General features: G+C 42.9%; 1 protein-coding gene across 1 annotated transcript in view; it reads right to left on the bottom strand.

Annotated features, from left to right (window-relative positions):
* Positions 1-157: 157 nt before the first annotated feature.
* The window catches only part of LOC124033475 (mucin-5AC-like), a 29,806-nt gene continuing 18,741 nt past the window's right edge, over positions 158-11,222 (bottom strand). Inside the window, 20 exon segments of the mRNA XM_046345500.1 lie at positions 158-614; positions 817-940; positions 1,142-1,181; positions 1,390-1,518; positions 1,612-1,710; positions 1,836-1,958; positions 2,165-2,205; positions 2,334-2,438; positions 2,602-2,770; positions 3,104-3,135; positions 3,350-3,471; positions 3,572-3,641; positions 3,772-3,944; positions 4,410-4,611; positions 4,771-4,954; positions 5,153-5,400; positions 5,521-5,692; positions 5,815-6,020; positions 6,137-8,249; positions 8,283-8,875. Of these exon segments, the coding sequence (XP_046201456.1) occupies positions 401-614; positions 817-940; positions 1,142-1,181; positions 1,390-1,518; positions 1,612-1,710; positions 1,836-1,958; positions 2,165-2,205; positions 2,334-2,438; positions 2,602-2,770; positions 3,104-3,135; positions 3,350-3,471; positions 3,572-3,641; positions 3,772-3,944; positions 4,410-4,611; positions 4,771-4,954; positions 5,153-5,400; positions 5,521-5,692; positions 5,815-6,020; positions 6,137-8,249; positions 8,283-8,875 (5,159 nt within the window). The 3' untranslated portion in view covers positions 158-400.

Below are 11,222 nucleotides of genomic sequence, written 5' to 3'. Positions count from 1 at the left end.
TTGGCCCAACGCCCTATTAGGACACTTTATGTTGTTACTGTTATTTTGGCAGTTACCTGTACATACTTCTAAGTAGCATAATGTTAATGTTATAGTGGTCACTGTGAATAGCTTGAAGGATTGTGAGAATTCCTCAAAGAGCAAAGGAACATGCACATGATGCTGCTGTTGTTTATTAATTACTACAAATGAGAAAAGAGATTCTCCACCACATTTATCATAGAAAATACATGAATTTTACAATGAAGGTATAAGAACATAATGCTAAGTGCTGCCGATTGTAGAAATACACTGTCATGACAGATTTAATTAAAACGTAACAAGAAAACAAATTTGGACTTAACACTCCTTGTCATGAGGATAATTCCTATGTCAGTGTGCATGTTGTCTCCCTAGACGTTTAGCGCCTCCTCCTGCGCGGTCTCGTTGTCCCCGGGGCGGTGGTCGTGCCTGCATCACAGTCTGTGACATGACATCCACACGACTCAACGTGGATGTAGGAGTGCTTGACCTTTGATCCATCAGGGCACATCAGCTCCACCTCTTTCTGGCTAGTGGTCGCCTCTTGGCAGCAGGAGCAGTAGTGCATCATGGTGTTCGCCTCTGCTGAGTACCTGCACATTCACAGAAACACAAGAGAAGTTGAAAAGAGGGCTTGAATTCCCTGGGTTGTCTTGACAAGATGAGCACAGGAGCATTAAATAAGTCAAATTGTCTCCTAGTTCATAAAGGGCACGCTAGACAGTGAATAGATGATCACTAACTGGGGCCTGCATGACATTGACTAGTGCTGCATTCAGCATCTGTAGTACTTACATAGAAGAGGTTCCACAGTTTCCTGAGCAGGAATTGATCTCCACAGGCTCAGAGGTCGCACAGCCACTGATGACAATGCTAGTGGTGGTGTACTTCATCTCACAGACATTGCTACGTTCTGTGCCTGGTCAGGGAAGATGCATCAAGAGTTAGGCTATTGTTTGGTATGACAGTAGATGAAGCAGAAACAGCCAACATATACATTTTTGGCCAGTATGTAGTCACACAATGTTTCCGGTTGGTCTTGTTTAGGTGACATAGCATGCTAGTATTAACCAGTAGATAGGTGGTTATTAGCAATGCTTTGGCTGGAAGTGTTACTTACAGGTCTTGCAGCATCCATTTGCGTCTGTCTTTTCTGTGCCCTGGGGTGAAAAATAGGAGAGATGATTTATAAGTGGAAGATTGTATACATTATGTGAGCTCCCTTCCATTTGAAATGTTACTGAAAGATCTATCGCTATGACCCAAGAGCACTAGGAATGATAGTAACATTCTGAGTGAGAAAGGAAAACAGTGTAACTGCAGTGTTGATTGTCCCCACGATGGAGGTGAGATAGGACAGAAACTCACTGGGACACAGTTCTCTGGGCTGAATGCAGGGCACACAGTCTTCACCTCCCCTGGTATATATTGGCCACCAGGTTTCTCACATGTGTACTTCACACATTTGTCACCAGGTGGTGACCACGTTTCATTCACCTATCGCACAAGGACAAGATGATGAAGAATTATGATGGAGTTTCAGATCATGCAGACAGATTATGCATCCTCATACACTCTTGTTGTACTCACCTGAATAGTGTGTTTGGTCTTATCTGGCATAGTAACCACACAGCTTGTTTGTACACACTTCCCACAACACTGACCAGGTATGGCCTGATACTGGAAGCCCTAAGACGAGGATGGAGAGCCATCATTGAATCATTGTTCACTTATTATATAAGCATGCAGCAGCTTCCAGAGTAGGCTACTGCAAGTTTCTTATAAATATGTAAATGAATTGATCATCTTTGTACCTGTGAACATGTAGTGTTGCAGGAGATATTTGTGCACACAATGTTGTTGAGCTTGGTGCTAGGATCCATGGTCGAGCTGCAGATACAATTCTCACAAGTTCCTTCAGGAACTTCAGCACCAGGCTGGAGTGAAAGAGAGAGACAAAAGTTATCATCCACTATAACAGACTTTGAATAGAGCAGGGTCAGAGTGCAAAGGGAGCAGTTCTACAGTAGAATGTGACCAATTATGAGGGCAGCAAACACAATACAGCTTATCTTAAGCTATTTCTAGGTGTATCTTTCAGAAGCTTGTTTAATTTCATTTATTTTAAATTATTTATTCTTACCTGGTACTCAATGTTATTGTAGACACATACACCCTTAGGAACTGAACAGACACACATTGAGAAGAAATCAGTCAGTAATACTAGTGACTCATGTCAGAGTTAACACAAATGTAACCAGTGATACAGGGGAATTACAAAACCACTGATGAAGTAAATCAAGGGGACTTACCACAGGTATACTCTGGACAGCAACTTGAGATGGACGTGCTTATAATTGCCTCCCACCCTGGTTGGCAGTCCATCATGACTTTGGGGCAAAGCAGTGCATCGCACTCTGTTACAGAGGTAACCAATGAGAAGTGATTAAAAGACAAGCCGATAGAGGGTCAAATAACCCCTATGACCCTACAGAACACTTCAGATAATCTTGGTCTAGTACTGTATGAATAAGAATTGGCTTTCTAATGATTTACTGAAGGGTCTGCTCCATCACTCACCACATGTATATTTCTGGCAGCAGCCTTCTGTCTTGTTCACCAGTCTGTATCCAGTCTCATTGCAGATGGGTGTGGCTGGTGTGGGGCAGGTGATAGGCTGGCACTGGACAATCATGGAGTCCATGTCACAGGTGCACTGCTGGCAACCACTCTCCCATGTATCACCAGGCTTAATGGAAAAACAGGGTAATATCAGGTCAATACAGAGACAGAAAAGAGTAACTCAAATGTTTTTGTTCTACAATGAACTGGATTCAACCATGACAGTTAATATTAACCATCATTATGTGAGAATAAATGGGTTGGAGGTAGTTATTCAGAGATTAAACGTTTTCTTCTGGTCAGTTCATTGGAAGGAATAAAGAGGCCAAGACCTATACTATGTCAATGAAAAGTATCCATCCAAGTATGTACGTTTCCCTGACTCACGTGAAATGCATCTCATGATATGTCTATGTGAGAATGAATATCTGGAGAATATTTAGATGGAGGAAATTCTTACCATTTTGGGGTTGCCATCAGGTCCAGTGCAGCCTGAAAAATAAATAGAGGGTGTGTTTAAAAGTTTTGTCTCACATGGTTGGCGTCACATTCTTCACACCTCAACATCAACACATTTTGTTAACTGTTCCATTACAAATAAAGCCTGTAAGCCATTATTTATGATTCATTTAAGGTTTCAACATACAGAAAGGTGTCATTTTCAAATTGATAGCTACCTGCAAAATGACCCATAACCCATTCTTACCACAGGAGACCACACAAGTATCAGAGTAGGTGCTGAACAAGACGGTTTTAGATGGACAGAAGCAACCCTCCTTCGTCTTATTGGTCATTTGGGTTTGGTTGTTCAAATACTTCTCATTATATCTGCATACAAAAGAGGTTTGGGATTATGCAGGAGATAATTTTTTTTTTAAATGCTCAAATTAAGAAAATTCATATAACATCCAATCAGACTAAAGCTTACTTTGTATTACATGTTGGTTCAACTGCTGGACCACATGGCATGTACACCTTAGTGGCTGGGCATGTATGCTCTGCAGGACAAAAATAGATCACAGTTATGCTGAACACCATCAAAAACGTTTTTTTTAAGTAGTTGCCTCAGACAAAAGTAGCTTCTTATGAATTTGTGGCATGACTACTATGCTTGGATTCATAGCTCACCACATTCTCCATCGGTTGACTTCCTCCAATCAATGCAGATGCCTTTATTTGCACATTCAGATGCATACGCCTCCAGACTAGAGCAGCTAGAAATAGCATTGTTGCAGACATCTGATCTACAGGCCTGAATGAAGGCATCAGGAGAAACCGCTTTATGGCATTCCTCAAAGACCCTTTGAAATAAAATATCATAGAGAGTGATTTAAAGAGATGCATGGAGTGCAACCTTAAACTAGAAATGCCAATGGAACGGTACCTGTATTATGATAAAACAGGTGTAATTACAAGTAAATTAACATTACAATTGATAAAACACATTAGGAAGTGAATTGTCATTTAGGCATTCCTATTGTGTGCCTTAGTAACAGTATAATTTTAAACAGTCCCCTCGCCCATACCCGGGCGCGAACCAGGGACCTTCTGCACACATCAACAACAGTCACCCTCGAAGCATCGTTACCCATCGCTCCACAAAAGCCGCGGCCCTTGCAGAGCAAGGGGAACTACTACTTCAAGGTCTCAGAGCAAGTGACGTAACCGATTGAAACGCTATTTAGCGCACACCGCTAACTAAGCTAGCCGTTTCACATCCGTTACACTTGTTCCATTTTTCAAACTTAGTTTGATATGTTGCTTACTTGCTGTTCATGATTTCACAAATGACTGTCTTGCAGGGGGTAGGGGATGTGCTTGGGGTTGCCATGGTGGTAGAGGGTGGTGCTGTTGGAGGAGTTGGACAGTCCTGGTTTGGAATCAGCCACTGGCTAGCTGCGACTGAGCAGCTCTGTATCTGACCATTAGGTGACTGGCAGTCATTCTTCTGGGAATTATCACAGGTACCTTGAAAAATATGGATATTAAGTAGGGTAAAACCTAGTTAGCAAGGACAAGTCATAGTTGTCTTGTTGTATGAAATTTCTATAGGGTGGTCTAGATAGGAGCATCTACTGAAGGTTTGAAACTGTGAAATGTTTATTGACCCTCTTTAATAATACTCACCACACTGGCCCTCTGTGCTGCTTTGGAAGAGGGAATAAGGAAGGTTGATGCTAAATGATGACCCCTTGTAAGACACCTGAACCTTAAGATCAGTGATCTCCAACACGACTTCCACACCAGTACTTGTTAGAGCAATGTCACCCATTCTGTAAGCTGGGTAGATTCGTTTACTGTTGACATATACCTGCATTTGTGTAGAAATGAATACACATTTAGATGGTTGAGTCATGTGATATCTTGAAAGTCGTAACATGACAATGTTAACCACATTTTTGGTTTTCATTTAAATTTATGGGATTTCAATAAAGCATGATAAAGCAGCAGCATTATTAAAACATTATGGATATTCATTTTAAAAATGTATTTAAAAAAAAATAGTTACCACATTTTCTGTTGTGTCACCAGATCTCTGCTGGGTTAGAATCACTTCATAGGATTTGTAATGAATGATAAGGGACTGAGGACAGAATCCACTGTCTGCGTTTCCACAGTAGTGATTATCAACAATAATGGTAAGGTTGTATTTGAAGTTGATTTCTTTCACTAAGGTGTATGAGCAGTTCTCCTGGAAATTGTAATATACTCCATCAAATGTCATGTAGTGAGATCCACCCCATCCACTGCATACACCTGCAACATGTTAAAATATGAGTTGATAATAATCTAAGATATTGACAGAGGACAATGAAAACTAATGAGCATTAATGTCTTATTTTAATTCAGATTGTTGGGTTGTATGTTGTCACTTACATTCACATTCATACGTAAAGCAGCATCCAGTTGAATCATAGACCTTGACAGGTGGACGACCATTCTCACACTGTAGTGGCTCCACTGGCTTGCATTTTACTGGTAGCTGGACAACAATGCCGTCCTGGCAAATTGCTGTGGTACAGCTATTCAGCTGCCAAGATTCTCCATTCTGCCATTGATTTGATAAGGAAAAGCAATTACTCAAACATGCACACACAGGGTTGAACACACAAACACTATACCACAAAGACAAATATACCAATTTTATTATTAAAAACCTTTTAAAATTACCTTTTTTGGTGGCTGAACGCTAGTGCAGTCTGGCGAGGATTGGGTTGTTGGTGGTGTGGTCGTGGTCTCTTCTGATGTTGTGGGTGATACAGTGGGTGGTGTAGAGGAAGGACATGGATTTGATTCCACTTCAACTTGGCACGTTGCTTTGCAGTAAGCTGTGAAGCACCACCCTGAAGCATCGGTCACATTATACACTAGGTTCCCTGATTGTTGAGAAAGGCAAGTGTTAGAACATTTCATTTTGCAAATTAAAGTTAATTGAAAGATTAGTGAAATGTCATTTATTTTGATTGTCTGAATGACATTTATAGCATGTTACCTGGTAGATACTGTGTCCCATTAACATTGCAAATGCACTGGCTGGTGGTGACTGCTTGTGATGTAGGTGTAATAATCACTTGTGGCGATGCTGAAGGAGTTGTTGTTGATAATGTGCCTGTGATGACAACTGGCTCTGTTGTTTCTGTACTTGTTGTTGAAGGCTGTGATGTTGGACTTGAAGTTACAATTATATAAGTTGTAGAAGATGTAGTTGGGCCAGTGGTGACAACTTTAGGTGGCGTTGTGGATGTAGATGGAATAGTCTCTGTTGTGGTTTCTTCAACTGTTGTAGTTCCACCTGTGGTAGGTGTAATTTCCACTGTATTTGTGGTGGGTGACTTTGTTGTTGTTGTTGAAGTCGTGGGATTGGAAGTAATGCCAACTGGCCCTGTTGTTTCTTCACCTGTTGATGTGGGCTGTGGTGTTGAGGTAGAGGTTTCAACAATTACAGTGGTGGAAGTGGTTGTTGGGCCAGTGGTGAATTCTTTAGGTGGCTTTGTGGATGTAGATGGAATAGTCTCCGTTGTGTTTTCTTCAACTTTTGTAGTTCCACCTGTGGTAGGTGTAATTACCTCTTCAGTCGTTTTCGTTGAAGTCGTGGGATTGGAAGTAATGCCAACTGGCCCTGTTGTTTCTTCACCTGTTGATGTGGGCTGTGCTGTTGAGGTAGAGGTTTCAACAATTACAGTGGTGGAAGTGGTTGTTGGGCCAGTGGTGAATTCTTTAGGTGGCTTTGTGGATGTAGATGGAATAGTCTCCGTTGTGTTTTCTTCAACTTTTGTAGTTCCACCTGTGGTAGGTGTAATTACCTCTTCAGTTGTTTTCGTTGAAGTCGTGGGATTGGAAGTAATGCCAACTGGCCCTGTTGTTTCTTCACCTGTTGATGTGGGCTGTGGTGTTGAGGTAGAGGTTTCAACAATTACAGTGGTGGAAGTGGTTGTTGGGCCAGTGGTGAATTCTTTAGGTGGCTTTGTGGATGTAGATGGAATAGTCTCCGTTGTGTTTTCTTCAACTTTTGTAGTTCCACCTGTGGTAGGTGTAATTACCTCTGCAGTTGTTTTCGTTGAAGTCGTGGGATTGGAAGTAATGCCAACTGGCCCTGTTGTTTCTTCACCTGTTGATGTGGGCTGTGGTGTTGAGGTAGAGGTTTCAACAATTACAGTGGTGGAAGTGGTTGTTGGGCCAGTGGTGAATTCTTTAGGTGGCTTTGTGGATGTAGATGGAATAGACTCCGTTGTGGTTTCTTCAACTTTTGTAGTTCCACCTGTGGTAGGTGTAATTACCTCTTCAGTTGTTTTCGTTGAAGTCGTGGGATTGGAAGTAATGCCAACTGGCCCTGTTGTTTCTTCACCTGTTGATGTGGGCTGTGGTGCTGAGGTAGAGGTTTCAACAATTACAGTGGTGGAAGTGGTTGTTGGGCCAGTGGTGAATTCTTTAGGTGGCTTTGTGGATGTAGATGGAATAGACTCCGTTGTGGTTTCTTCAGCTTTTGTAGTTCCACCTGTGGTAGGTGTAATTACCTCTGCAGTTGTTGTGGTTGAAGTTGTGGGATTGGAAGTAATGCCAACTGGCCCTGTTGTTTCTTCACCTGTTGATGTGGGCTGTGGTGTTGAGGTAGAGGTTTCAACAATTACAGTGGTGGAAGTGGTTGTTGGGCCAGTGGTGAATTCTTTAGGTGGCTTTGTGGATGTAGATGGAATAGACTCCGTTGTGGTTCCTTCAACTGTTGTAGTTCCACCTGTGGTAGGTGTAATTTCCTCTGTATTTGTGGTGGGTGCCTTTGTTGTTGTTGTTGAAGTCGTGGGATTGGAAGTAATGCCAACTGGCCCTGTTGTTTCTTCACCTGTTGATGTGGGCTGTGGTGTTGAGGTAGAGGTTTCAACAATTACAGTGGTGGAAGTGGTTGTTGGGCCAGTGGTGAATTCTTTAGGTTGCCTTGTGGATGTAGATGGAATAGACTCCATTGTGGTTTCTTCAACTGTTGAAGTTCCAGCTGTGGTAGGTGTAATTTCCTCTGTATTTGTGGTGGGTGCCTTTGTTGTTGTTGTTGAAGTCGTGGGATTGGAAGTAATGCCAACTGGCCCTGTTGTTTCTTCACCTGTTGATGTGGGCTGTGGTGTTGAGGTAGAGGTTTCAACAATTACAGTGGTGGAAGTGGTTGTTGGGCCAGTGGTGAATTCTTTAGGTGGCTTTGTGGATGTAGATGGAATAGACTCCGTTGTGGTTCCTTCAACTGTTGTAGTTCCACCTGTGGTAGGTGTAATTTCCTCTGTATTTGTGGTGGGTGCCTTTGTTGTTGTTGTTGAAGTCGTGGGATTGGAAGTAATGCCAACTGGCCCTGTTGTTTCTTCACCTGTTGATGTGGGCTGTGGTGTTGAGGTAGAGGTTTCAACAATTACAGTGGTGGAAGTGGTTGTTGGGCCAGTGGTGAATTCTTTAGGTTGCCTTGTGGATGTAGATGGAATAGACTCCATTGTGGTTTCTTCAACTGTTGAAGTTCCAGCTGTGGTAGGTGTAATTTCCTCTGTATTTGTGGTGGGTGCCTTTGTTGTTGTTGTTGAAGTCGTGGGATTGGAAGTAATGCCAACTGGCCCTGTTGTTTCTTCACCTGTTGATGTGGGCTGTGGTGTTGAGGTAGAGGTTTCAACAATTACAGTGGTGGAAGTGGTTGTTGGGCCAGTGGTGAATTCTTTAGGTGGCTTTGTGGATGTAGATGGAATATTCTCTGTTGTGTTTTCTCTTCAACTTTTGTAGTTCCACCTGTGGTAGGTGTAATTACCTCTTCAGTTGTTTTCGTTGAAGTCGTGGGATTGGAAGTAATGCCAACTGGCCCTGTTGTTTCTTCACCTGTTGATGTGGGCTGTGGTGCTGAGGTAGAGGTTTCAACAATTACAGTGGTGGAAGTGGTTGTTGGGCCAGTGGTGAATTCTTTAGGTTGCTTTGTGGATGTAGATGGAATAGACTCCGTTGTGGTTTCTTCAACTGTTGTAGTTCCACCTGTGGTAGGTGTAATTTCCTCTGTATTTGTGGTGGGTGCCTTTGTTGTTGTTGTTGAAGTCGTGGGATTGGAAGTAATGCCAACTGGCCCTGTTGTTTCTTCACCTGTTGATGTGGGCTGTGGTGTTGAGGTAGAGGTTTCAACAATTACAGTGGTGGAAGTGGTTGTTGGGCCAGTGGTGAATTCTTTAGGTGGCTTTGTGGATGTGGATGGAATAGACTCCGTTGTGGTTACTTCAACTGTTGTAGTTCCACCTGTGGTAGGTGTAATTACCTCTGCAGTTGTTGTGGTTGAAGTTGTGGGATTGGAAGTAATGCCAACTGGCCCTGTTGTTTCTTCACCTGTTGATGTGGGCTGTGGTGTTGAGGTAGAGGTTTCAACAATTACAGTGGTGGAAGTGGTTGTTGGGCCAGTGGTGAATTCTTTAGGTGGCTTTGTGGATGTAGATGGAATAGTCTCCGTTGTGGTTTCTTCAACTTTTGTAGTTACACCTGTGGTAGGTGTAATTACCTCCACAGTTGTTGTTGTTGAAGTAGTAGGATTGGAAGTAATGCCAACTGGCCCTGTTGTTTCTTCACCTGTTGATGTGGGCTGTGGTGTTGAGGTAGAGGTTTCAACAATTACAGTGGTGGAAGTGGTTGTTGGGCCAGTGGTGAATTCTTTAGGTTGCCTTGTGGATGTAGATGGAATAGACTCCATTGTGGTTTCTTCAACTGTTGAAGTTCCAGCTGTGGTAGGTGTAATTTCCTCTGTATTTGTGGTGGGTGCCTTTGTTGTTGTTGTTGAAGTCGTGGGATTGGAAGTAATGCCAACTGGCCCTGTTGTTTCTTCACCTGTTGATGTGGGCTGTGGTGTTGAGGTAGAGGTTTCAACAATTACAGTGGTGGAAGTGGTTGTTGGGCCAGTGGTGAATTCTTTAGGTGGCTTTGTGGATGTAGATGGAATAGTCTCCGTTGTGGTTTCTTCAACTTTTGTAGTTCCACCTGTGGTAGGTGTAATTACCTCTGCAGTTGTTGTCGTTGAAGTCGTGGGATTGGAAGTCATGCCAACTGGCCCTGTTGTTTCTTCACCTGTTGATGTGGGCTGTGGTGTTGAGGTAGAGGTTTCAACAATTACAGTGGTGGAAGTGGTTGTTGGGCCAGTGGTGAATTCTTTAGGTGGCTTTGTGGATGTAGATGGAATATTCTCTGTTGTGTTTTCTTCAACTTTTGTAGTTCCACCTGTGGTAGGTGTAATTACCTCTTCAGTTGTTTTCGTTGAAGTCGTGGGATTGGAAGTAATGCCAACTGGCCCTGTTGTTTCTTCACCTGTTGATGTGGGCTGTGGTGCTGAGGTAGAGGTTTCAACAATTACAGTGGTGGAAGTGGTTGTTGGGCCAGTGGTGAATTCTTTAGGTTGCTTTGTGGATGTAGATGGAATAGACTCCGTTGTGGTTTCTTCAACTGTTGTAGTTCCACCTGTGGTAGGTGTAATTTCCTCTGTATTTGTGGTGGGTGCCTTTGTTGTTGTTGTTGAAGTCGTGGGATTGGAAGTAATGCCAACTGGCCCTGTTGTTTCTTCACCTGTTGATGTGGGCTGTGGTGTTGAGGTAGAGGTTTCAACAATTACAGTGGTGGAAGTGGTTGTTGGGCCAGTGGTGAATTCTTTAGGTGGCTTTGTGGATGTGGATGGAATAGACTCCGTTGTGGTTACTTCAACTGTTGTAGTTCCACCTGTGGTAGGTGTAATTACCTCTGCAGTTGTTGTGGTTGAAGTTGTGGGATTGGAAGTAATGCCAACTGGCCCTGTTGTTTCTTCACCTGTTGATGTGGGCTGTGGTGTTGAGGTAGAGGTTTCAACAATTACAGTGGTGGAAGTGGTTGTTGGGCCAGTGGTGAATTCTTTAGGTGGCTTTGTGGATGTAGATGGAATAGTCTCCGTTGTGGTTTCTTCAACTTTTGTAGTTACACCTGTGGTAGGTGTAATTACCTCCACAGTTGTTGTTGTTGAAGTAGTAGGATTGGAAGTAATGCCAACTGGCCCTGTTGTTTCTTCACCTGTTGATGTGGGCTGTGGTGTTGAGGTAGAGGTTTCAACAATTACAGTG

This window comes from Oncorhynchus gorbuscha, linkage group LG04, assembly GCF_021184085.1.
Source record: "Oncorhynchus gorbuscha isolate QuinsamMale2020 ecotype Even-year linkage group LG04, OgorEven_v1.0, whole genome shotgun sequence".
Classification (NCBI taxonomy): Eukaryota; Metazoa; Chordata; class Actinopteri; order Salmoniformes; family Salmonidae; genus Oncorhynchus; species Oncorhynchus gorbuscha.
The sequence above is the reverse complement of the archived record's forward strand: the minus strand, read 5'-3'. Positions and strand labels throughout refer to the sequence as shown.